This window comes from Orycteropus afer, unplaced genomic scaffold (assembly GCF_000298275.1).
Source record: "Orycteropus afer afer isolate SDZICR_OR568_19922 unplaced genomic scaffold, OryAfe1.0 scaffold00270, whole genome shotgun sequence".
Classification (NCBI taxonomy): Eukaryota; Metazoa; Chordata; class Mammalia; order Tubulidentata; family Orycteropodidae; genus Orycteropus; species Orycteropus afer.
In genome coordinates this window covers 4,232,251-4,259,432 of record NW_006921857.1, presented here as the reverse complement: position 1 = coordinate 4,259,432, position 27,182 = coordinate 4,232,251, and the positions used below count along the sequence as shown (strand labels likewise).

The window sequence follows — 27,182 nt, the reverse complement described above, 5'->3', positions numbered from 1 at the left end:
AACAACAACAACAACAACAACAACAATACCAAAAATAACAAACCGAACTCAGGTTCTGAGGCAGTATCTCTACGGAAGAAGATTGTTCAATCTTCCTTCTGAGGAGTGGCTGGTGGGTTTCATCCGCCAGCCTTCTGGTTAGCAATCAAATGCCTGAGGCACTACACCACCAGAGCTCCCACTAAGTAAATAGACATTTTTAATATTCTTCTTTATTCACACATTCATTCTTTATTCTTAAGCATTTATTGATTGTGTTGCATGTATAAAACAATACACTAGACATTGAAAGATCTATACAGTATACTGTGATCTCATTTCTGTCCTCAAAGAGTTTGTCTTCTAACAGAAGAGGAAAGACATGCACGCAAATAATATAAGTAATATAAGGTGCAAAGACATTAATAAAAAAACAGACCGGCAATGTTCTGTGAAAATTATATTGATTGCATCAGATGAATAAGCCAATTTTATTACTCATGGTCTGAACTGATTGCCTTTCAGTTAATAACTGAGTCACTTTTCCATTCAATTATATAATTTCTATAAAAAACTCATTAAAATAATTGAGGTTCACTATTAAATATATTCTTACATGTAAATATATATACTATATTTTATGGCAAGATTTAACTAAACTTTAGCTATTCTTAATCTCTGCTTAATGTAATGATTTTTTTAAGTCTCAGAGTTGAGTAGAACACAAATTGCTAAATAATTCTGAACCTCTTATTTAAAGTCAGAATACCTTAGAGGGATAAATAGAGTCTGGCTTCATAGATGTGGACCATCGATGGTCCTTGAAGGTGCTTATTCTCCAGTCTTGCATCTTTTCATAGCAGAATAGCTCATTTAATCTTTTTGCTAAGACTATCATTTATTTAAAAATGTCTTGATGTATTATATAAAATAAGAGAAGGAAGACAACACGTGCATTTGTTTACAATATTATTAAATCTGGTTTTTATTATCATTATTAGTAAGAAAGAGCAAACATAATGTCTCAAATTCACAGAGGACGTTTTAGGTTGTCTATTCTTTTTCATGGCCTTTATGAAATCTCTGTAATTTCTTGGTTTTCCTTCTAAGAAATTAAAAAAAAAAAAAATCTTTGGGTCTCTCTTCTTTTAAAATACATTTTACTGAAATATAATTTAAGTACAGTGAAATACACAAAACTAAAGTGACGTGGGTCAATGCATTTATTTATTTATTTAATTGCAGTGTTCCCTCCCTTCTCCTCCACCTGTCATAACCAACAAAGAAAGTTTCCTTCCATATATAAACCTTTCCTTGACTTTTTGCAATAATGTACTAACACTATATTTGTCCTTTTGTGATTGACTTGTTTCATTCAGCATAGTATCCTCCAAGTTCATCCATGTTATGTAGTGTTTTTCAGACTCTACATTATTCTTGAGGGTTGTATAGTATTCCATTGTGTGTATGTGCCATAGTTTGGTTATCCAGTCTTCTGTTAATGGGCACCCTATGTCGTTTCCATCTTTTTGCTATTGTAAATAGTGCTGTGATGAACATGGGTGTGCATATATCTGTTCTTTTCTTGGCTCCCACTTCTTGAGGACAGATACCTAGTAATGGGATTGCTGGATCAAATGGTATTTATTATTCCAGCTGTTTAAAGAATCCCCGTATTGTTTTCCACAGTGGTTGTATCATTTTACAGTCCCAACAGCAGTGTATGAGAGTCCCAATCTCTCAAATCCTCACCAGCATTTGTTATTTTCTGTCTCGTTGAACTTTGCCATTGGTGCTGGGGTGAGATGTTATCTCACTGTTGATTTGATTTGCATGTCTTTGATGGCTAATGATCATGAGCATTGCTTCATGTATTTGCTGGCCACCTGAATACCCTCTTTGGTGAAGTGTCTCCTCATATCTTCTGTCCATTTTTTAATTGGGTTGTTATTCCTTTTGTACTTGAGGTGTTGGAGTTTTCTATAAATATTAGAGATAAGTCCCTTGTCAGATATGTAATTATTGACAAGTATGAATTTGTTGCTGTCATTTTGTTATGTGCTTTTTCATGGTATTCCTGATTCTTTTGTTCCATATAATTTTCTGTACTGAGTTTTTTTGTTTATGAATCTTGTTATCATTTCCTTTGTTGCATTTGTTTTAGTATTTGTCTAATATTTGTGCTGGTGTTCTCTTTTATTTTGATGTAAAGGTTTATCATTTTTCCTTAAGGTTACCCTGTGATTTATAATTTTCTTCCCAAGTTTGGAACCGTCCATTCTATCTTGGCTTTGTCTTGACTTCCCTATCATTTAGAAGTTCTGTAACTATACAATTTTTCCCCCTCTTTGTGGTTTGTAGTTGTCCTCATTAGTCAATTGATGCCTCTGGTTTCCTGTTTACAATTTTGTAGGCTTATTTACTTTGGGTACTTCAATAACTGGGTTGGTTTCTGGGATATGTTATCATGTCTGTTAATGGTCAGTTGTTATTTGCTGTTGTTGGTTCTCTGTCCAAAGGACTCCCTTTAGCAGCTCTTGTAAGGTTGGTCTGATTTTAACAAATTCCCTTAATTTCTGCTTATCTGGAAATCTCCTGACTTCACCATTATATTTGAGGGACAGTTTTTCTGGGTATATCACTCTTGGTTGGAAAGTTTTCTCTTTCGGAATTTTATATATACCATCCCATTGTCTTTTTGCCTGCATGGTTTTTACTGAGAAATCTGAACTTAGTCTTATTGGTTGCCCATTGTAGGTAACTTTTTGATTTCCCTGTGCTGCTTTCAGGATTCTTTTGTCTTTGGTTTTGGTGAATTTGATGATGATATATCTTGGTGATTTTTTTTTAGGGTCTATCCTGTTTAAGGTTCATTGGACTCCTTGAATGGTTATATTCTTATCTTTCATCGTATCAGGAAAATTCTCTTCCAAAAAATCTTTGACAGTTTTCTTTGTGGTTTTTCTTTGTCTCTTCCTGTTCTGGAATTCTGATTACACATGGTTATTCCTTTTGATGATATCCCACATGACCTTTGGTTTTTTCATTTTGTTTTGATTTTTTTTCTGATTGATCCCTTTCCAAAGAAGTATTGAGGTATTTGTCTTCAATCTCACTAATTTTGTCTTCCATTGATTCAATTCTACTCCTTTGCCCATTCAATGTGTTATCTATTTCTGAAAATTTAGTATTAAATTTCTGGATTTCTTTCTGTAGAATTTGTATCATTTCTAATTTTTCATTAATTTTGTCATTTTATTCTTGTATTTTTTTTTCCAAAATTGTTCTAGAATTTTCTCTGTGTTTTCCTCAATTTTATCAGTGTTTTCCTTGATCTGTCTCTCAATCCATTGAAGGTTCCTAACTAGAATTCTTTTGAATTCCTTATCAGGGAGTTCCAATGCTGCTGCTTCTTCAGGGATGTGTTTTGGATCTGTATCCTGGTGCCTTGTTTTTCCTGCTTTATCTTGCTTCTTTATGTGGATTGTGATCCTCTGTTGTCTCTGAGACATTGTGATATTTTTGTGTTTATATTTAATTGTATGTTGGAGTGATTTGCCTATGATTTTCATTTTCTGTTTTGTTTGGATGTTATCTATGTAAGCAGAGTACTGTGTTCCTCTATTTACTAGTTGGCAGTACTTATACACTCACCACCTGTCTCCTTTCCTGTTGTCAACCTCCCATATGCCCCTGCCATCCTTGGCAAGTGGAACCTATTCTTAGGTACCTGGAATCTAATGAGAATGCTGTCACTTTAAAATCCAATATGGCCACCACTTGTAGACATTCAAAATGGCTGCACCCTCAGTCACTTTAAATATCCAAAATGGCCACCACTTGTAAATATTCAAAATGGCCATGCTCTTGGTCACTTTAAATATCCAAAATGGCCACCACTTGTAAACATTCAAAATAGCTGCACCCACAGTTACTTTAAATACCCAAAATGGCCACCACTTTTAAACAATCAAAATGACTGCACCCTCTGGACAGCTGAAAGTCTATAGCTCAGGTTGTTTCCCTACTTGTTGTTTCCCCTCCTAGCTAAGCCACCAGCACCATTGGCCCTGCAGCCCTTGGCATCCAGGGTTGATCTTTAGGTTAATTCTCAGGTCCCAACACCACTTGGAAATATTCAGGTTCTTGGTCCCATCAGGGTAGCTGACAGTCTGCAGCTCTGACCATCTCTGTACACATTATTTTCATTCAGATTTTTCCACTAGTTGGTGCCTTATTCACTTCTATATACTTCCTTTCAAAGCTCAGGCCTCCAGGATTATCTTCTGTATCTTTGTCAGTTGATTTCTCTTTTCTTTTTTGAAGAGGGTCTATGTAGCTTGTCTACCTATTTCACCATCTTACCGGAAGTTCTTCTGAGGAATTTTAAAAAGAGAAAGATTTCCATTTCAAATAGATGCTATCTTTTAACCTCCCTTATAATTTTCTTAGATACTTGAAAAGTTTTCTATTCATACTGATAGAAATGTGGCTAAAATAACTAATGAAGTGTTTCCAAACTAAAATATGCAATTTTCTTAATAAGATCTGTTTTAAAATAAAGTTCTTTGGAGTGGGTCAAACAGATTTTGGGGGTTGATTTTTCCTTTTACCCTTCAGCTTCATGCTTTAATGCTCTCAATTTTATCTCTGTGAAAGCTACAACTTCAATGTCTCAGTTTTGTTAGTTGGGAACTTTTAGCTCCATATTCCTTTAGCAACACATCCTGTTTCCATCAGAGTCTTGCTATATGAATTATGATAAAAATTTAAAAATTAAAGTGATTCGAAATACTACCCCTCTAAAAGAGCACATTGACCTTTAACAATAGTCATCCATTCTTGAGTCTATAAGAGTAAGCATGGTTATAGAAGACGAAGCAGCAGACCAAGGGAAGAAGTTTGGGGACAGAAAGGTCTTTGAGTACTTACGGAATCTCTTTGGTCATTTCTGAATTTAAATAGAACCCATTTGGAATTTCTCAGTTATAAAACCTTATTAGATTTAGTTCCTAATCACTAAGCCTCAATTACTGTGAAAAGTGGATTCAGTGGGCAATAATCTTAAAAAGAACAAATGATTAACTCTTTTCAGAGATTCATAGTAACAAAATTGCATGAGCTGATATAGTGAATTTTAGGGCAAGATAATTTATATTTCCACTCTTACTGAAGTAAGTATGGGAAAAATTCTCTCTCCTGCAACTGTCCTTCCTTCCTGTTCTAGTTATCTACATGACATGCTAGAAACTGCTGCACACCATCTGTTTTTAACTTCTGTCAAGAAAGGAATGTCGTTCAAAGATCATCTGGAATTTGTCTGACTTTGATAATGCAGTGTAGAGCAGTTCTAAAAATAATGGGAGGATTGTTGTCTCCCTTACCAGCAGCTTATTTCATCATTGTTGTTTTTCACTTGTAGCCATGTGCCTTGTATGGTAGTTTCTGTTTCTCAGAACAAGCTAAGAAGAGCCATTCTATTCCTGTGCTCTTGGGATTCTTGAAGTCTTTTTTTTTTCTTTTTTCCTCTAAAATAATATTTGGCTCATATAAGGAGCCTATGTTCTGCAGGAGTAATATTTGATGCGTATAAGAATGATACTAAAGCTGTCAAGGATTTCGTTTTACTGCGATCCACAATCAACATCCATGAAAGCAACAGTCAAGAAATCAAACAACGTTTTGCACTGGGCTGTTGCCAAAGGCCTCTTTAATGTGTTAAAGAGCAAAGATATCACTTTGAAGACTAAGGTGCACCTGAACCAAGCCATAGGATTTTCAGGACTCATATGTATGAAAAACCTGAACAATGAATAAGAATGACAGAAGAAAATTAAAACCTTTGGATTATGGAGTTGGCAAAGAATACTGAATACAATATGGACTGCCAGAGAGCACACAAATATGTGTTGGAAGAATTACAGCCAGAATGCTCCTTAGAGTACTTTGGACATGTTATCAGGAGGGACCAGTTGATAGAGGACATCATACTTGGCAAAGTGGAGTGTCAGTGAAAAAAAGGTCCTCAATGAGAGGAGTTGACAGAGTGGGTGCTAAAATGGACTCAAACATAGCAACAATTGTGAGGATGCCTCAGGACTGGGCAGTGTTTCGTTCTGTTGTATATATGTGTTATGAGTTGGAACTGACTCAGTGACACCTAAGAGCAGCAACAAGAACAAGAACAATAAACATCTATGAGAATTAAGCCTGAGAAATAGAATAGAGTAGAAATAAGACATTCAAATGAAGAAGTGCTTATTTTTTGATATTATATTGAACCTGTAAATAAAAATAAAATAGCATTATTAAACAGAAGATTAGATTTCCTATGTTGTATTTGCCTGATAGGAGCTTCTGGCTGGTTAAATGGATAATGTGCTTGGCTGCTAACCAAAAGATTGGAGATTAGAGTCTACCCAGAGGGGACTTGGAAGAAAGACTTGGCGATCTATTTGTCAGTCACTGAAAATCCTAAGGAACACAGTTCTCTGACACACTTGGGGTCGCCATGAGTTGGAATGTACTCAACAGCAATTAATTTTTTTTTCTTCCTTTAATTTTTCTGATCCAAAGACACAGCATTGATTTATGGCTGGAAATTTCCACCTATCATTTTATACTCAAGGCTACCAGACTTGGAGGCAATACTCTACTTGTACTTATCTGAATTTAGTTTGATTAAATAAGTACTCCTAGAATATACACTCTTAGAATCCATTCTGAAACGGAATTGTAGTGGTTAAGTTTGTGTGCCAACTTGGCTGGACCTGGTTGAGTGGCTTGGCAGCTGAATGTAGTTATTCCCCATGGGGAGATTGATAATTAACTCCATGGTGGACTCTACTGGAGCAGCTGAGTAGCTGCTTTGGACATGTGGTCTGCTTCCCATATATAAGAAACAGCTTTGGGTGTGGTCTCTAGCTTATGGCATGCTTGAACCCTGCATGCAGCTGTGTCATTGTTCAGCAGCCTGCCATGCTCTGCTGGTCTCGGGACTTTCAATGGACTTGAATTAATGGCCTGTTGTGTGGTTTGGTAACAGCAGGACTGTGCCTTTCTACTTGTCAATCTTGGGCTTGTCAGCCTCAGCAGCCAGCAGCTATCTTAGTGAAGAAAACCCTCTAGCTTCAGTGGGCCAGGAGCTGGAGGCAGAGCTGAAGCCCAAGGCTGAGGGGCTTTCACAGAGCCCCTAGAGCCTGGCACCTTGAACTTGGACTTAAAGCCTCCAAATTGTAAGAATAAACTCCTGTTTGTTAAAGCCATCCCATTTGTTGTATATTCCTGTCAGAGTGGCACTAGGTAACCAGAACAGGAAGTTTCCTAATAACTTGTATATATCACTGTTAATATCATTAACAAATTACTAAAAACTTATATATATTGTTGTTAATTGTTAAGCTGTATGTATCATTATTAACAAATATTCTCTGCCAATCTATGGAATTTAATGGGAGAACATCAAGGTTGCTTGTAATTTTATAATTCATTTTATATAGTATAGTTTATTTATATATCTTGTTCTTCCTCTTTTCTAGATATTAGCTCAGTCATGTACCGAAATCCTGGAATTGCGACCATCAAGTGTCTGTGTGGGGGGTAAGTACTTAGAATTTAAAAATACCATATAAGAAATTATATATATATATTTTTCTAGTTAAAATATATGATTTAAAACTCACGTTGGAAAGAGAATAGCAAAATTAACTTTTTTGGCATCTTTTTATGTAAGAATTTTTAAATAATTCCTTGAAATATTTCTATTTTAAATTCAAATTTTTAAGATTGGAGTGTTATTTTAAATAATGAGCATATTGTATGACAGGCTTTTAGAATCTTCAGTGTATTTAGTATATGTTTGAGACCTTACCTATGGCAAGTAAAATAAAAATATGAAATCTTTCCTTTTATTTGATTATACCAGAGTTATGTATCTATGGACTTTGAACTCTGTGCTTTGATGATCTGGCCACCGTACAGTATCTGCCAGCTCAGAGCACATAAGGAAGTGACTTGTGGGCGGATGGCAGGAAGGAAGCAGGTGGCTTCATCAGCTGTGCTAAGAACAGACCTCAGGTTTTAGCACCTCCCAGCCATTCTTACACAGAAAGATTGTAGTTCTCTCTGGCCTATTTTATTTATTCTTAAGGTACAACCTGGAGTTCTTTTAACTTGACTTCACTTAGGAAAGGATAGTATTGGGTCTGATTGGGAAGGAAATGTGCTGTGTAATTTGCTAGAGAGCTTCCCGACCTTTTGGAAATGGTCTTGAACTCTGTACTTTCTGAGCTCTCTAGTGAATGATAGTTAAAATATTAAAGAGAAATAGTGCAGTTAAACATCCCTGAGCAACATTAGTATTTCCAAGAGAATAGATTAATAAATTTCTGACATAAACAAGAAAAATAAATGGAAAAATTAGAGTAAGAAGGTAGCTATTACTTATTATACTCCTGTGATATGCTGGGCATGTGCTGGGTGCTTTGCATTTATAATTCCACCTAATTCTTAGAGCAACACTATTAGATAGTTTTATAATCTCTTATTTACAGATGAGGAAACTGAGGCAGTGAATGGCTTGTAACCTCTGATTAGATTATAAATCTGTGTGCAACAGAAAATGAAACCAGGATTACTAATGCAGAAAAATGGTTAAAGAAGAATTCTCTAATGCGAGCTATAGTTTTTTTTTTTTTTTTAATATGATACATGACTATCCTGAGAATCAAAGAATAGTGAATTTTCTTTGTGTTCCCATACATAAATGACTGAAGGTAGAGAAAAACAAAAAAAAATTTCTCTCCAGCTGATATTTTCCTAAGGATAGAATTTGAGAGAGTTTGTATCTGGATAAGAATGACTGCTAAACTTCAGTTCTAATATCTTGATCACTACGGGAGAGTAAATACTCAACTACAGGTGGATCCATAGATAGATAGGCAAGAAGATCAGGTATGGGTAGGCCCATGCTTTGCATACTGTATTTCTACATACGTATTCGTATGTGCTATAAAAATGTCCATATATGTTATAGAGCTAATGGGGCAAATTTAAGATAACTTTAGATTCTTAGCCACAACCGTGAGAGATCAGAAAGGAAGTATTTACAGAGGAGAAAGCTGAATAGGCAGGAATGCATATGTAAGATGCAGGGAAGGGGTAACCACAGGGAGGCTGGGGAGGAGAGCTGGGACACTTGGGGGGTTGTAATCAGTGTCGGTTGGGCAATCTACTTCCATAGTGATACTGCCTCGGAAACCCAAGGAGGGGTCTCTAGGAGTCAGGTCTGACTCGATGGCATATAACAACAACAACAACAAATCAGTGTTGAGTGTGAAAGGACTCTGCTTTGCAAAATTGCATCCAAATCAGAAAAAAAAGTTAAAAATAAATAAATAATTCATCCCTGGGTGGCAGAGATTGGTATCTTCACTGTGTTTCCTTAGAGGGTCTACAAAGCAAGTGGATTTGGAAATACAACTATGCCTTCATTGGTATTAGTTCACTGAATAGTTTGAAACAATTACTTCTGTGTATCTTGATATTTTAGTTTCAAATTGTCTTTTATTTTTTTTGTAAAAAAGTGAGTAGAATGCTTATTTTTTCTTTTACTTCTAGAGGAATTTCAAATTGTTTTGAATGGAAGAGGATTCATGTTGGGGAGTCGAAACGGCAGTGTGCTCTGCACGTACACTGTAAATGAAACATACACAAAGAGTAGGTCTTCTTGTAAATCTCATTGTTACTTAAATATCTGCACAGCATATCAGAATCAAATGTGCTTTGTGTCCCAACTACAACTAGCTAACTATATTGTATTTTTGAATCAAAGGAGAACAAAATGAAGCACTGATAATAGTAAATTAGTAATGATAGTTATTTAGTAGCTAATGAAGATAACAACGTTTGTTCATAGCTTAATAAATGTTGGGTTCTGCCTACGTAGCCTCATTTTACAGAGATAGTTTTGTGACTGAGAGAGTAAAATAATTTCCTACAGTCACACAGCTAATCCTGGGCAAAGCTGATGGTTGAACTCAGTTTTCCTGACTGTACTCTGCATCAGCTGCCTAAATTAATTGTCTCTTTCCCCAGATTTACTTTAATTCTATGACATTGTTTTTCTTTTTTTTTCGGGGGGGTATTCTTGCCTTAAAATCTAACTTTCTCAAACTACTCTACTACTTATGACATATTTTATTCTAGTTTTTTCTTTTTTTTTTCCTTTATCTATCTTTCCAGTAAGGCTTTTTGCTTTGCAGATCTTTTGTATCCCCAGTGACCACCCAGCACAGTGTTTTTTGATAATTATCATATTTATTGAATTGGGTTTTATTTTCCCTGCCATGACTTTCAGAAAAGCAGATGAGTAAAATATTTTTATCCTCATTTGGAGAAAATTCTCCCTTCTAAAAAGACTCTTAGTGTTCTGAATATTTTGGTTTTCCATTAAAACATTTGTTCCTCATGGCTGATTATATTGTCCTCTCGCTGTTTATACTGTAAGCCAGTCTCTATAACTTTGTGTAACTCTGATGGTGTTATTTTTTGAGAGCTTCGTCTGCTATTTTACTGTTTATATTATGGTGCTAAAGACTGCAGTTAGCACAGTTTTGGCCACACATAGTAAGAGTTCAATATGTGTTTGTTGAATTAACGTGATGAGGATCTCAGCACGCTAAATGTTGTAAATCCTCCTCATTCCTATTAAGATTACCATTTTGGTAAGGCAAGCAATATTTTTAACAAACCCTCTTCATAATCAGTTCCACAATTGAAGGAAACAGAATAATTTTTATTCAGTAGCTGTGTTTATTGTTCTCTTGAAGTCATCTGTATCTAAGAGCTTTAACTTTTTAACTAAATGTTGGTGACAATATACAGTCATATATCATTGCAACAATTTCTACATGTACAATTCATTGGCATTGATTACATTCTTCAAGTTGTGCAAATATCCTCACTGTCCTTCTCTGAATTGTTCCCCTGCTATAGACTTAGACTCACTGACTCCGTAAGCTTCTCATGTAATCTTTTGAGTTCCTATTATAATTTATATCTCACTTAGATAATTCTTAAGAAGAGCACAGTGCTCAAGATAGACACTTTACTTATTGAATAAATTATTTTTTTGGTTCAGGAACTAATTTAGGATTTAAAGTTTAAAGATTATCTTTTTGTGACAGTTTCAGGGGTTCATCTAGACACACTGGCTCCAGAAACTGGATTTCAATTAGATTTTAAATTCTGTTCTACATTCTTCCCCCTTTTGATCAAGATTCTGATATAGAATCTTTGATCAAAATTATCATTTACCTAACTTTTTTTGATTACATGATTTAGTTGATTATAATATAAATATATTTGATGTGTAGCTATTTAAGATTCTATTTATTAAGATACACCTTCAATATATAAGTGATACACAGTTGTATTCTCATTTATGCTGCAGTTGATTATAAAAATTTTCTCAATATTTATATACCTAGGTCATTTTTATTTATGTATTATTAAAAGAGAATTTAATCACATAGAATGTAAAATGTATTTATTAAGTCTAGACATATTTATTTTATTAAACTCTTGAAATTATTTCATTTCCCCATGGGCATTCACCTTACTTTCTGTATAAGTAATTCTACTTTTAACATATATGTGCTTTATCTTTAAAAGTATAAAATATTTAAAAAATTGAAGGGAAAAAGATGATAGCTTTATAGTATTTGTAACTATATATGAACTTAGTCTAAGTTATAAACATAATAATTTATGCATTGTCAGTACTATAAATCAATGAAATGTATAATCTCTTGTCATATTCTGTTTCTTTTTTCTTTTCCTCTTTCAATAGATGAGTATCTTTTTGTTTTTTTATGCTAATATATCTAATTTTCCACACTTGAACTTTGAGTGCCGCATACTCTTCGTATGATTAATGAAACTGTGTAAACTACATAGGACACATTGTTAATTCAGTGGTATTCTTTTTTCTAGGTGTAACACCAGTAAGTGTGCAACTTAATTCTATGCTTTGTCCTGCGCCTACTTTGAATAAAGCTGGAGAGTAAGTACTACACTGAAAACGATTTTAAACATTTTGGCTACAAACTATTAGAAAATGGTGAAAAATATGCATTTTATTGTGTCATATTTTGATATACAGAATCATCATTAAATGGTAAGCCACAGGCAAACCACTTTAGTTAGTATGTCAACTGTTATTAGGTTGAAAATGGTAAAATTTGTTTTATTTCTTAATGATTGCTTCAAAGCCTCTATAAATATTTATCCAGATAGGTTTAAGAACCATTATTAGAGAATGTTAATAAGTAGAAACACAGCCATTATTTTAGGATATTGAACTTATACACACACACATACTCACAGAGTTCTAAAGTGAGTTTTTGACTAATTAGTATAATGTTTCATAAATATTAATATTAAAGAGCAGTTTAGACATCATCAATATGGCTTCTAAAAGGTCATACAGCCTTGAAAACCCTATGGAGCACAGTGCAATTCTGTACACCTGAGGTTGCCATAAGCTAGAATCAACTCTATGGCAATTAACAAGAACTATTAAGAAGGAAATTATTGTAAAATTTCAAATATTCCCTAACCTAATAGCAGTGGATGGAATATGTTTAGGTTAATAACTAGAATACAGTTTTCTAAGTTCCTTTATGTGGATCTTTTTCCTAGAACAGAAAAAAATTAAGAATGTAAGGTACTACACAGAGTATGAATCAATGTTCAGAGAATGAAGATTATATTTTACTTCATGGAGCCCAAGAGAAGCATTTTAGGAATTTTTAGTTGACTTGAGCAACTGATTTCTGTGGATGTTTACATAATTCAAGATATCTATTGGACATCACTTCTGGTGTCTAAGTAATTTAATTTATAATTTATATATGCTATGGTTACTCTGACATCTTTGTTGCTTCTTAACCACATCAACTTACTCCACTTTTGTGGTGTTGCACATGATGTTCCCTCTGCTTGAAATACTGTTTCTCTTGTGGTTCACTCCTTCACTTTTTCAAGTCTTGTTCAAATGCCACCTTCACAGTAAGTCCTTTCCTGGTCACTCTTCGCAGTATCAGCTTTCTATATTGAATTGATTGAATGGGCTGCATAATACAGTTTACAGAAGGAAAACTATTGAGATCTTTCCCTCTCTCTAAAAAAAAAAAAAAAGTATTCATTTTCTCTGTCATGTGATAATCTAGTGTTACTGAGAACACATCTATGGCAAAATTGGGCTGGGATTGGAACTCAAGGCAGGTCAATTTTGTATGGACCCATATTAACCCTAAGTGCACAAAAGAACTCAGTAGCTTTCTGAGTAGTCACGTATTAGCCATGGTGAATCATTTTTTGAAGTTTTGTTCAAATGCCACCTTCACAGTAAGTCCTTCTCTGGTCACTCTTAAGAATGCAACCACCACCCTTTCACCACCTTTGGATCTGGCTCTCTCTATTCCCCTTCCTTGTTTTATTTTTTTCTCCAAAGCACTTGTTTGTCTCCTTTCTGAGAATGACTTTTTTCTTCTAAAATATTTTGGTATACCAGTTAATATGAAAAACTAAAATGGAGCATTTGGTTGCTGGGGGCAGCAGCCTATTTTAGTTAGCAGAAAAATGATCAGGATCCTATTTTGAGGGGACATACCATTTGAAAGAACAGAAAATTCTTTTGCCTTTTTTTTTTTTTCCTTTTTATAATAGTGATTAGTTAAGGAGCACCGTTTACTTTCTTCTGCAGTATTGTTATAAAATACAATCTTCCTGTTCTATCCCAGGCATTGAATTTGTTTTCTCTAGAATTTACCTTTGGACATACCCTCCTTTGGAATAGAATACCATGGAGATTGCTGATATTTTTTTTTTATGATTTGGAGTTTGGCTTTGTACTCGGGAGATGCAATTTTAAAAATCACATGTGGAATCATAAACATTAGACATGAGAAATCATCATTTCTTCCATTCTTGACATTAATACTTCACCTGCAAGCAAGCTGAGAACATTTGGGAAGGACAATTTTTCTAAAAGAATTGCTTTTGCTTTTCTTTTGGTGTTATGCACAGGATACCACTGAGGCAAAGCTTGAGAACATTTTGTTAATTTATTGGGCATCTGGGGACATCATTATTGGTTCTACAATTATATTGCAAGTAATCTGGACCCTTCCTTTGCCTTGAATTTTCTTCAGGTATTTTTGTAAGTGATGAGCTCTGTTATGAGATTGGATTAAAATCAACACAACTGAAACAGTTTAGTCTTGTAAGGTGACTGATGCTTAATGTTTGCCTAATTAGCTTTTGGCGAAGAATGAAAACCCATTAAGTAGCTAGTTAGTCTACATTTCAAATAAACACATCTGGCCCAACAATGAATGAAGGTTTTTCTGTATGAGGGTGACAGATGTGGCGATGGTTCCTCCTGTTCTCTCACTTAAATAATTAACAACAGGCTGGTGAAGTAACCCTAGACAGCCAGCCACAGAGCCAGATGCATAGTCTCAGAGCTGGATCCAGGAGCATGTGCCTCATCTCATTAGCCTGCTCTATCGGTTCCTTTCTCATCCTTAAGTGATTTTCAGAATTATATGTTGAGAATTATTCCTTTTAAAAATTTAGGTCTTATAGATTTTGATTGGAAAGAGCATTAACATGAAGATGTTTCCTTAGAGATGTGGACTAAGAATGTGGCAGAGAACCCAGTAGCTAGGACTTTGGAAACTGATGTTATGCATTTAGCAAAAGAAAAAAAAAAAGACAAATTTTATCCAGACATATCATTGTTGAACACTGTTGGAATGGGCATGTGGAAAACTTTCAGATAAATAAATGTATGTACTAAATAATTTATATTACACACACACACACACACACACACAAAGGAGCTCTGGTGGCATAGTGCCTAAGGCATTTGACTGCTAACCAGAAGGCTGGTGGTTCAAACCCACCAGCCACTCCTCAGAAGGAAGACTGGGCAATCTACTTCCGTAGTGATATCACCTCAGAAACCCAAGGAGGGGTCGCTATTAGTTGGATCTGACTCAATGGTAGTGAGTTTTGGTTTTTATATATATACATATATAGCAAGATAGGGAAGTGCCTGGGTGAGGAGAATGATTAAGTGCTTGGCTACTAACCAAAAGTTGAAGATTTGAACCCAACCGGTGGCACCTTGGAAGGAAGGCCTGGTGGTTTAATTCCAAAAAAATCACCTATTGAAAACCCTATCGAGCACAGTTTTACTCTGACATACGTGAAATTGCCATGAGTCAGAATCTACTTGTCAGCAACCGGTTTAGTTTTTATAGGAGTATATGACTAAAATGAATTCTTACTATTTACACAAAAAGAACATAAGGGTGAAAATAGTAAGCTTATTCTTTTCTATGTTGGCAATGTTTCATTCTGTTGTATGTAGGGTCACTATGAGTTGGAGTGACCTAATGGCACCTGATAACAATAACAACATGTCTTTTATTGGACACAACTTACTTAAAACAAAACGAGTTATCTTACCAAGAAAAAATTCTAGATAGTTTAGGACTTCATTTCTGCCAGTGGCTCGTTTGCAGCAAAATGTCTTCTTTACGTTTGAATAGGATGAACTCTTGAAGTTCTTTGAATCATCTTTATTCCAGGGCAATAGCCTTACAGGTGTCACCAGTGCTTATAGTATGGGCTTATTCTCTGACCCTAGTTTTGTGAGACATCCACAATAGCACAGCTGCTCTGCAATAGTTGAGATCTCAAACCTGTGATTTGGCAAGAAGAACAGAACAAATTGGGTAAATATACATAAACACATTGTGAAGAAAGAAAAACAGAACAGAATGAACCAGAGCCTTATCCCACAGCTTGTTTGATAGAGATGATTTAAGGAGGCATATGGTATAGTTAAATGTGCTTTCAAAAACATTGGCCAGAATCTTCTGGCAAATATGAAACAAATATCTAAATCAAATGAAACTGATAGTATTATTTCTCTTAAAAGACAGTGTGGGAAGATTCTTGACAGAGTGTTTTAAATAATAAGTGGTGGACCATCAGTTATGTGGAAAACCTCAAGTATCTGATACAGAAGGATCATTAAGATGAACAGGGTGGCAGACTTGGGTTAGAGTCTGACTTGTTAATAGAATCATTTTATTTCTGCCAACATATTCTTTTCTTTCTTTTTCTCTCTCTCTCTCTTTTAATATTCAGCCTAATCTATTTTGCTTAGATTAAAATTAATTGATTTTGTTTCTCTTTCTCAGTTGGACTAATTCTCCCTTCTCACATGAACACTTTTCAAAAACATACCTTTGCATGTATGTGTGTTATCTTAGTAGCAGATGATACTGCCACAATTTTATTCTTTATTCTGTTTCCTGAGAAATGGGAATTGGTTTTTCTTTTTAAACCATGGATACCAATGCATTATTTATGCCATTTTTATGAATACAAACATTGGGATCTTGATGAGATGAGTTAAAGTTAAGGACCCTCGCTATTTCTTTATTCCTCCACCCTCCTGTGAAATTGTGAAAACTAGATCTCTTCTTTCATATAGTGTATTGCTTTCTGATTATATCGATAAAGGTGATTAGATTCACCTAATCTGCACTACCGGTACTCAGTTATACATATTATATTCAGTCTGGTAGTTTTCTTTTAAGATGAACTTTAATTTATTCTAGCACATCTCTGGGGGGCCAACAAAATGCTAATAGGTATACCAAAAATAAACAAACAAGCAAAAACCAAACTCACTGCCATTGAGTTGATTCTGAGTCATTGAGACCCTATAGGACAGAGTAGAACTGCTCCACAGGGTCTTTCTCCCATAGAGCAGGTGGTGGGGTCAGACCACCAACCTTTTGGTAAGTAGCTGAATGCCTTAACCACTGTGCCACCAGAGCCCTGGTGGCAGGTATAGAAATGTTAAATAAGATACAAATTAAAATACAGAAAAATAAATGGTTCAAGTGTGACACATTACATGCTCGTCAAACATTGGAAGGTCTGTCATATGAGAAGGGAATTTGATTTATTCCTTATGGCTCCCACGGAAAGGAGGATGAGAGGATGGAGATGAAGAGAGGCACATTTCAGCTGAAGATAAGGAAGAACTTTTTCACAAAATTATTTAGTGAATTTTTTGTAACCATGTGTTCAAACAGTGACAGCTAGATGGGAATGGAGACTATATTCCTTAAACATGTACTTAAATCCTCTTATATATCTGCTTCTAAATTTTATATTACAGCAGTTTTTATTATCTGAAGACATTTAACATTTTTTGGATGAAAGGCAGTGAAGAACTGGTGATTATTTCCAAGTATCTTTTTAGTATTTTATTAAAATACACAAAGAAGTTAAAATACAAGGTTGTTTTTTAGTGTAATGGGAAAAACAATTCTAATATAACTTTAGGTATGATGTCCAGTACATGTCAGTGTATCATTTTGATTGTTTGTTTCTTTGTTTAATCTAGCAATCTTCCTGATGCTAACATTGTTTTAGTTATATAGATATATTGAGATACCCAAAAAGAAATTATTTGATCGAAGAATTCTTTAACCACTTTGAAGAGAGTGTCCTTAGACATAATTTATTAATGTATATACTTACTCATAGCTAAAAGTCAAATTTTTAAACCAGACACAAATATGAAACCTTATTTTTCAACTTATAACCTTTATTAGGCACACAGCTAACTTTTAACAAGCTCTGCAGAGTATTAAATACTAGCACTTGATTTCAAAATATCTTAAGTCACCATAATTTTAATAACTTTTTGAGTAGTTGCCAGTTTAATTTTCAGTATGTGAAAATTGGAAGTAAATTATTTATTACTTCCAGCAAATGTCTTTCACAATTTTATTTAATTTTTTCATCTTTTTTAATGGATCATAAAATGGCAATCTTTTATTGGATACTCATAAAGTCAGGAGCAAATGAATACTTTGAAAATAGGTTACTGTGGATTGAAATGTCAGCCATATTTCATGGAGTAAAAGATTTTTCAGATCAGGGTAGCTCTGACATATGGCATTAAGCCATTCTCCTCTTTTGGAAGAGTTATATGTCTTTAGACATTAAATACAAGTACTGTGACCAAGTACTAGAATTCTTTTAATTTTATTTACTTAATTATGTATTACAGTACTATTTAATAATTTCTTATATGGAATGAATTTAGTATACTCAAATTTAGTTTTATCCCTATTATCAATTGACATTAAACTGCACTTCAAATAATCTCTCTGTTACGTTGTTAAGGTTTCTTTTAACCTTCTGCTTTGAAAATATATATTTCAAGTATGGAGCAGAGATGGATTAAGATATTTATAAGAAATTCTAAACTATGACGAACCAGTTTATAGAGAAGGAAATTGAAAGAGTTGTCAGTTCTCAGTGTTATCTTCCTTGACCTCCCTGCAGCATCCTTACTAATGAGCACTCCTTTTTGGGAAGAGGTTCTCCCTTCTCTTTCATAACTTCATATTCTCATCTTCCTGGTTTTTTCTCAGATGTCGCTTAAATCTCCTCTTCCTCTAATAATCCCTTAACTGCCAGTTTTTATGATGGCCAAATTCCTGATCTATTAACTCATTTTCTCTTCTTTTTCTTGCTGATAATGTCCAGATCTCCAATCAAACCAACATTAGTTGGAAAATATGACCTTGATGATAGGAATGATGCCAGAGATCGCATAATAGAATTACGTAAGACCAATGACTTATTCATTGCAAATCCCCTTTTTCAACACCATAAATGACAGTTATATACAAGACCCTTGCCAGAGGGGTTACACAGGAATCAGATTGACTATGACTATGGAAAGAGGCAATGAAGAAGCACAGTATCTTCAGTCAACACAAATCCAGGAGCTGATTTGGAACAGACAATCAATTGCTCATATGTAAGTTTAAGTTGAGGCTGAAGAAAATTAAAACAAGTCTACAAGAGCCAAAATATGACCTTGATTATATCTCACCTGAATTTAGAGACCATCTAAAGAATAGATTTGACCCATTGAACAGCAATGACTGAAAACCAGATGAGTTGTGGGATTACATCAGGAATATCATAACTGAAGAAAGCAAACAATCCTTAAAAAGAAAGGAAAGGAAGAAATGACCAAAATGGATGTCAGAATAGATTCTGAAATTTGCTTTTTAATGGAGAGTAGATAACATGAATGGAAGAAATGATCAAGTAAAACAGCTGAATAGAAGATTTCAAAGGGCATCTCAAGAAGACAAAGTAAATTATTATAATGAAATGAGCAAAGACCTGGGGTTAAAAAACAAAGGGAACATCACACTTAGCATTCTCAAGCTGCAAGAACTGAAGAAAAAATTCAAGCCTCAAATTGCAATATTGAAGGAATCTACGGGCAAAATATTGAATCATGCAAGAAGAATCAAAAGAAGATGGAAGGAGTACAGAGTCACTGTACCAAAAAGAATTGGTGGATGTTCAACTATTTTAGGAGGTAGCATATGATCAGGAATCAATGGTATTGAAGGAGGAAGGCCAAGCTGAACTGAAGGAATTGTGAAGAACAAGGCTCCAGGAATTGATGGAATACTCATTGAAATGTTTCAATAAATGGATGCAGTGCTAGAGGCGCTTACTCATTTTGGCCAAGAAATTTGTAAGAGAGCTACCTGGCCAACTGACTAGAAGAGGTTGATATTTGCACTCATTCCAAAGAAAGGTGACCCAACAGGATGTGGAAATTATCCAACAATATCATTATAGTCAAACAGAAGTAAAATTTTGCTGAAGATAATTAAAAAACATTTTCAGTAGTATGTTGACAGGGAACTTCCATAAATTCTAGCTGGATTCTGAAAAGGATGTGGAACAAAGAATATTGTTGCTGATGTCAGATGGGTCCTGGCTGCAAGCAGAAATACCAGAAGGATGTATGTCTGTGTTTCATTGACTATGCAAAGGTATTTGACTGTGTGGATCATAACAAATTATGGGTAATATTGCCAAGAATGGGAATACCAGAACACCTTATTGTGCTCCTGAGGAACCTGTATATAGACCAAGATGCTGTTATTCAAACAAAAAAAGGGGATACTTCATAGTTTAATATCAGGAAGGGTGTGCATCAGGGTTGTATTTTTTCACCATGCTTATTCAATCTGTATGCTGTGCAAATTCACATTGCTTGGTTCCACAATCGACACCAATGGAAGCAGCAGTCAGGACATTAGATGACGTGTAGCACTGGGCAGGTCGGCTATGAAGGAACTATTTTAAGTGCTGAGGAGCAGGGATGTCTCCTTGAGGACTAAGGTGTGCCTGACACAAGCCATGATATTTCTAGTCGCCTTATATGCATGTGAGAGCTGGACAATGAAGAAGGAAAACTGAAGAAGAGTTCATGCTTTTGAGTTGTGGTGCTGGTGAAGAATGCTGAAAGTACCATGGACTGCTAAAAGAACTAACAGATCTGTCCTGGAGGAAGTGTGGCTGACGTGCTCCTTGGAAACGAGAATGGCCAGACTTCGTCTTACCTACTTTGGTCATGTCAGAAGGGACCATTCCCTGGAGAAGGATGTCATGCTTGGTAAGGTGGAGGGTCGACAAAAGAGGGGAAGGTCTTCAACAAGATGGATTGACACGGTGGCTGTAACAATGGGCTCAAGTATAGCAAGGATCATGGAGCTGGCATAGGATCAGGAGGTGTTTTGTTCTACTGTGCATGGAGTCGCTATGAGTCAGAAATGACTCAATGGCACCTAACAATAACAACTAAGCTGTACAAATAATCTGAGAAACTGGAGTATATGAAGAAGAACATGGCATCAGGATTGGAGGAAGACACATTAACAACCTGTGATATGCAGATGACCCAACCTTGCTTTCTTGAAAGTGAAAATGAGTTGAAACACTTACTGATGAAGAGCAAAGACTCCAGTTTTCAGTATGGATGACACTTCAACATAAAGAAAACGAAAATCCTCACAACTGGACCAATAAACAGCTTCATGATAAATGGAGAAAAGATTGAAGTTGTCAAAGATTTCATTTTACTTGGACCCACAACCAACACCCATAGAAGCAGCATCAAGAAATCAGATATGTATTGCACAAAAGACCTCTTTAAAATGTTGGGAAGCAAGCCAAGCCATGATATTTTCAGTTGTCTCATATGCCAGTGAAAGCTGGACAAAGACTTAGGAAGACCGAAGAAGAGTTGATACCTTCAAGTTATGGTGTTGGCAAAGAATACTGAAAATACCATGTACTGCTAGAAGAATGAACAAATCTGTCCTGGAAGAAGTGCAGCCAGAATGCTCCTTCGAAGTAAGAATAGCCAGACTTTGTCCCATCTACTTTGGTCATGTTGTCAGAAGGGACCATTCCCTGGAGAAGGATATCGTGCTTGGTAAAGTAGAGGGTCAGCAAAAAAAAGGAGGATATTCAACAAGATGAATTGACACAGTGGCTGCAATGATGGGCTCAAGCATAGCAGGGATTGTGTGGATGGCTCATGACCGAGCAATACTTTCTTCTGTTCTGTTGTACGTAGGGTCACTATGAGTCACAGCATACTTGACGGCACCTTACAACAACAACAACAAGGAAACAAAAAAATGTAAAAGCAACAATTAATTTTAGAGTGTATTTTTCATGCTTGCAACACTCCTGAATTTTTTTCTCAGCAAATTTCAAATATTTTCATGAATATGTGTGTGTGTGTGTGTGTATTCACAAATATATTGACTTAGCATAGCAAATACCAGTCTCGTTAACCATTGAGAAATATGTATATAAAATAAAAAACTAGAAGAGTGATACTAAACTTTTACCATTGAGAAAAATTTAAATGTAAGACCCTAAAATATTTATGAAGAATTGAAATGACATTGCACAGATGTTAAGCATTTTGACTGCAGAATCAGAGAAGCACAATACTTGGAGAAGTTACCCTTTTTAAGCTTCAGTTTCAACGTATAGAAAATGGAAATAATAGTAGTGCCTACTTCAGTAGATTGGTATGGGATTTAAATGGGAAAGTGAGTGTAAGATGTCAATAAATGCCATTACTAGTGTTGTTGATGGTTTGTTTCTATCATGCTGCTAGTATTCTCAGGCAGGTGAAGATTTATATTGTTTTAACTCAGTCCCTGTGTTAAAGAATCATCGAGTGAATTTCTCTATCTGGGGAGATTTAATTTTATTCGACACTTACTAGTCTCTGGTACAAGGTGGTGGCATAATGGATAAAGCATTTGGCTGCTACCCAAAAGGTCAATGGTTCAAACCCACCAGCCACTCTGAGGAGGGAAGATGGGGCAATCTACTTCTGTGAAGATTTACCCCTTGGAAACACAATGGTGGCTGGTATAAGTCAGAATTGACTTGATGGAAGTGGATTTGGATTTTTTTTTTGGTGCAGTTATTTTCATTGGCTATAAGATCTCATCAGCATACATTTATACTATAGGAGAAAAAACATTTAAAATTTTTCATCTTTTATTGCATTTGAGTAACTTTCAACAGAATCAAATATTTTTTATTAGTTAGAGAATGGTTTCATTTCTGGTGAACTCTAAGTGCTGATTATAAACAACCTCAGTCAGTATCTACTGATCCCTTAACATTGAAGTAATAAGATTAGCTGCAACAATCACATGTTATTAATAATCAAAATAATCTTCCCAGAAAATAAAACCATGCTTAGATTGTCATATGCTTCCTAGTACATGCTTTAAATGGAAGAATTATTTTTGGATTAAATAATGCTTAGTTGTTAAAAAAACAAAACAAAAGAAGGCACTTAGTTTGCAGATTGAGCAGTTAGGTTTGAAGTTTCTTTCATAAATAAGCCACTTGGAATTCTGTGTTGGAATAGTTTAGAAGTTCAGTTAAATTGATGTAGACACCCCAAGTTTTCATTCTTTTCTGGATTTAACTAAACTTTTTGTTGTTGTTGTTTCTCCTTTACAAGATATCTTTAATGGGAGTATTCTTGAATTTTGAAGAAAAGTTTAGCTAGAACTTTGCTAGTAGTATCTTTCTTGGTAGCTCTATTTCTGTGCAAACTGTAAATGTCATGTTAACAAAAGAAACACATTAAGACCTTTCATTTTCTCATGCCTTTGTGATATGTTAAAGAGAGTTCAGAACTGGTTAGAATCCTAGTTTTACTACCTTGGGCAAGATAATTAGCATTTCTGGGCCCCAGTTACCTCACATGTAAAAGTGTGAAACTACTACTTACTTCCAGGGCTATTGTGAGAATTAAGTGAGATAATGACCATGAAACGCCTAGGATAGTGTTTGGCACATCCTCTGTTGCTCTGTTACCATTGAGTCAACTCTAGCTCATAGCAGCCCTATAAGGTAGAAGAGGGTAGAAGTGCCCCATAGGATTTCCAAGGCATAGTACCTAAGGCATTTGACTGCTAACCAGAAGGTTGGAGGTTCAAACCCACCAGCCACTCCTAGGAAGGAAGGTTGGGGAATCTACTTCCCTAGTGATACAGGCTCAGAAACCCAAGGAGGGGTCGCTATGAATTGGACTAACTTGGCGGCAGTGAGTTTGGATTTTTTGGTTTAATCTTTATGAAAGCAGACTGCTTCATGTTTCTCCTGCAGAGCGGCTGGTGGGTTTAAACCTCTGATCTTGCAATTAGCAGCCAAAATGCTTAACCATTGTGCCACCAGGGCTCCTGGTCTGGGATATAGCAAACAGGTACTGAATGATATTTCTCATCTTTCCTTTCTGCCAAAGTTATTAAACATTCTTGAGATTGCTTCTGTACATAACTAACTGCCCATAAGTTGTAGTACTTGACAGTCAATTTAAGGCAAAGAAAAGAAATCTATGTAAAAAAATTCTACTAATTCAGTCATTAAGACAAAGTTTATGAATATTAATATTTGGATTTCATAATATGTTCTAAGAATTGGAATTTGATGTTTTATAAAGCATAGTATTTTATATAAACTAGACTAACAAAATATTACCTACTATTCTCTACTTTAATGAATGGATAGCATTGATTTGCATACCTATTATCATATGAAGGAGCTCTGGTGGTATAGTGCCCAAGGCATTTGACTGCTAACCAGAAGGCTGGCAGTTCAAACCCACCAGCTACTCCTGGGAAGGAAGGTTGGGCAATCTACTTATGTAGTGATACTGTCTTGGAAACCCAAGGAGGGGTCGCTATGAGTCGGCTTTGACTTGACTGCAGTGCATTGTGTTTTTATTATCATAAGATAATATACTGTGCTAAGTATTTGGAAAAAGAGTTGTTTCCCTATATACTTTAAAATCTCCTTGTCATCTCTCCCCACCTTTAAAACCTTCTTATCCAAAGAATCAAACCAAACTTACTACCACTGAGTCCATTCAGACTCACAGCATCTCCCCCTGTGTTTCCAAGGCTGTAAATCTTTATGGAACCAGACTGCTTCATCTTTTTTCCATGGAGCAGCTGGTAAGTACCAACCACTGAACTTTTGGTTAGCAGTCAAATGCTTTAACCACTACATAACCAGAGCTCTTACAGTCATTTAAGAAATTTAACAAGGCAAACATCATCCCAACTTCTGGCTGCATGATCCAAATAATGACCCACTAGCTACTCCTCGGAAGGAAGGTTGGGCAATGTACTTCTGTAAGGATACTGCCTCAGAAACCCAAAGAGGGATCACTATGAGTCAGAACCAACTTGACAGCAGTGAGTTTCAGTGAGATTCTTAATTAATTAATTTTTAACTAATATTAATTATTTTATAATTTGAAATAATATCTTCAAGATGAAAGCTACAGTTTAGTTGTGATATTTCTTAGCCATAGACAAATATGATTTTATTTTTCTACTTTTGTGAGGATATCTTGGGACTATCTACAACAAATGCCTACAAATGAATCTCCTTATCTCTCCTTCACTTTGTGTTTCTCTTCATTATCACTTTCTCCATATCTTATCTTCGAAAGGCTTATAAATTCCAATTTTATATCCTTAAACAATGATTTGCAATGAGAGTAATATCTGTTGTTTTGTTGTTGGGTGCCGTGGAGTCCATTCTGACTCATAGTGACTCATATGACAGAGTAGAAGGGCTCCTACAGAGGCAGATTGTCTGGTCTTTCTCCCACAGAGGCTCTGGGTGAGTTTGAACCACCTTTTGTTAGTAGCCTTTTGTTAGTAGCTGAGCTCTTGCCCATTTTTACTGTAATATCTATACCAACTCACTGTCTTCAAGGTGATTCTGACTCATAGTGACCCCTCCATGGGTTTCTGCAGCGGTATCTCTATGGAAGTAGATTTGCCCAGTCTTCCTTCCAAGGAGTGACTGGTGGGTTTCAACTGCCAGCTTTCTGGTTAGCAGTCAAATGCTTTAGGTACCTCTATCTATAGACAGGGAAAAAGAATATAAATGATATCTAAGGAATTTTTCTTCCATTTTCTGTTTTTGTACAGCTGAAGCAATTTCAGCACATCTCTGGATTAAGGAATTTCTTAATGATCCCCATTTGTCTTAATGCTTCTTTTAGGAACTATTAGATCACTCAAGGAATTTGCCATTGCCTCTTGAGTAAGGACTTGGAACTAAGGAAGAAAAAAGCTAAGATTATTGACCGAAAGTTTTGTCTCTTACTCTTTGAGTATCTTTTCTGGACAGTTTTGAATTATACACCAGTTGTTGTAGAGTTGATTCTGATTCATGACCACCTCACATGTGTCAGAATGTAAGTGTGCACCATAGAGATTTCAGTGGCTGATGGTTTTGGAATAGATTGCTGGGTATTTCTTCTGAGGAGTTTTTGGGTCTACTGGAATTTCCAACATTTGTGTTAGCTGGTTGTTGTTGTTATGTGCCGTCGAGTTGGCCCCAATTCATAGCGACAACTCCTTGGGTTTCTGAGGCCATATCACTACAGAAGTAGACTGTCCAACCTTCCTTTCGAGGAGTGGCTGGTGGGTTTGAACCGCCAGCGCTTTTACTGTTTGCACCACCCAAGTACTCTTGATTTATTTGGGTAAATAAAAATATTCTATAATCTTCTAGTTTTTAATTTATTTGTAATTATTGTTTCTTCATTTCCTTTCAGAACTCTTGATGTTTCAGTGAGTTTTAATGGAGGACGATCTGTTATTTCAAGCTCACTAATAGTCACTGCCACAGAATGTGTAAGTATGTATAGAAGTTGCCTTTTGAAGATAGCTTATCCAGAAATAATTCATGTAATCTCAGTGTTGTTACATATGACAATGAAGAAGGGAAAAGCAATAACAATGGGGATCAGTAGAAGCAAAAGCATAGATTTTATTTTAGACTGTTTTTTTTTTTCTTTTAGCTTCCTTTTAAGGGGATTTCAAGATACTATAAATTGAATTTTGACATTTATAAAATTCAAAAGTGATATTTAAAATTAAAATGAAGTAGGGGAAAGATTTCCAAAAGAGGCATTTTTTGTTAAACAATAAAATGTAAATAAATACTGTATTTTAAATGTAAGCTTTAGATCTTAGTATCTAAAACATTTATTATATTTTGAAATTATAAGTGCATCTGAATGGATGATTTATTTTGTCTATCTTAAATATTGGTGCTTTCTAATATGAGTAGAGAATTTGGTTTTGATTGTGTGATAATATCTTAATTTGAAACTATTTTGAAACTTTATTTTAGTTACGGTTGACTTTCACTCCCTAAGGTGTACTGTTTTAAAATATAAACCCCGTTCATGAGATTGTTTTTTCCTTGTACTTAATTTTATGGATTTATAGGCAGTTCTGACATTAGTATACGGAATATGAAAACATGAAATATTGCAAGGGACTAAACACAGTCTCTATATTCTTTGTGAAAAATACAAAATTTAAAGCAAAAATCAATTCCTACCCTTCAAAAAACCAAATTTTTGTATTTTAATCTCTTAATGTAGGAGGCATCTGCCCTCCAGAAATAAATTAAAACAACTCAATGTTATCTTTATAAATTTTTTCACTGTAAGAAATGTTGCAGTGATATAGAGCTTCTATTAAGACCCTTAGGCTATATCTGAACTCCCTGGATAACTCTTTAATCACACCTGATTGATTATACTATGGGAGCTCTGGTGGCATGTTGTTGTTGTTGTTGAGTGCCGTCAAGTCATTTCCGACTCATAGCAACCCCATGCACAGCAGAACGAAACACTGCCC

At 35.2% G+C, this 27,182-nt stretch overlaps 1 protein-coding gene across 1 annotated transcript in view; it reads left to right on the top strand.

Annotated features, from left to right (window-relative positions):
• The window catches only part of ANTXR2 (ANTXR cell adhesion molecule 2), a 147,549-nt gene that overhangs the window by 57,489 nt on the left and 62,878 nt on the right, over positions 1-27,182 (top strand). Inside the window, exons 8-11 of the mRNA XM_007950375.2 lie at positions 7,518-7,578; positions 9,598-9,696; positions 11,974-12,043; positions 26,087-26,165. Of these exons, the coding sequence (XP_007948566.2) occupies positions 7,518-7,578; positions 9,598-9,696; positions 11,974-12,043; positions 26,087-26,165 (309 nt within the window). The remainder of the gene's footprint in view (positions 1-7,517; positions 7,579-9,597; positions 9,697-11,973; positions 12,044-26,086; positions 26,166-27,182) is intronic.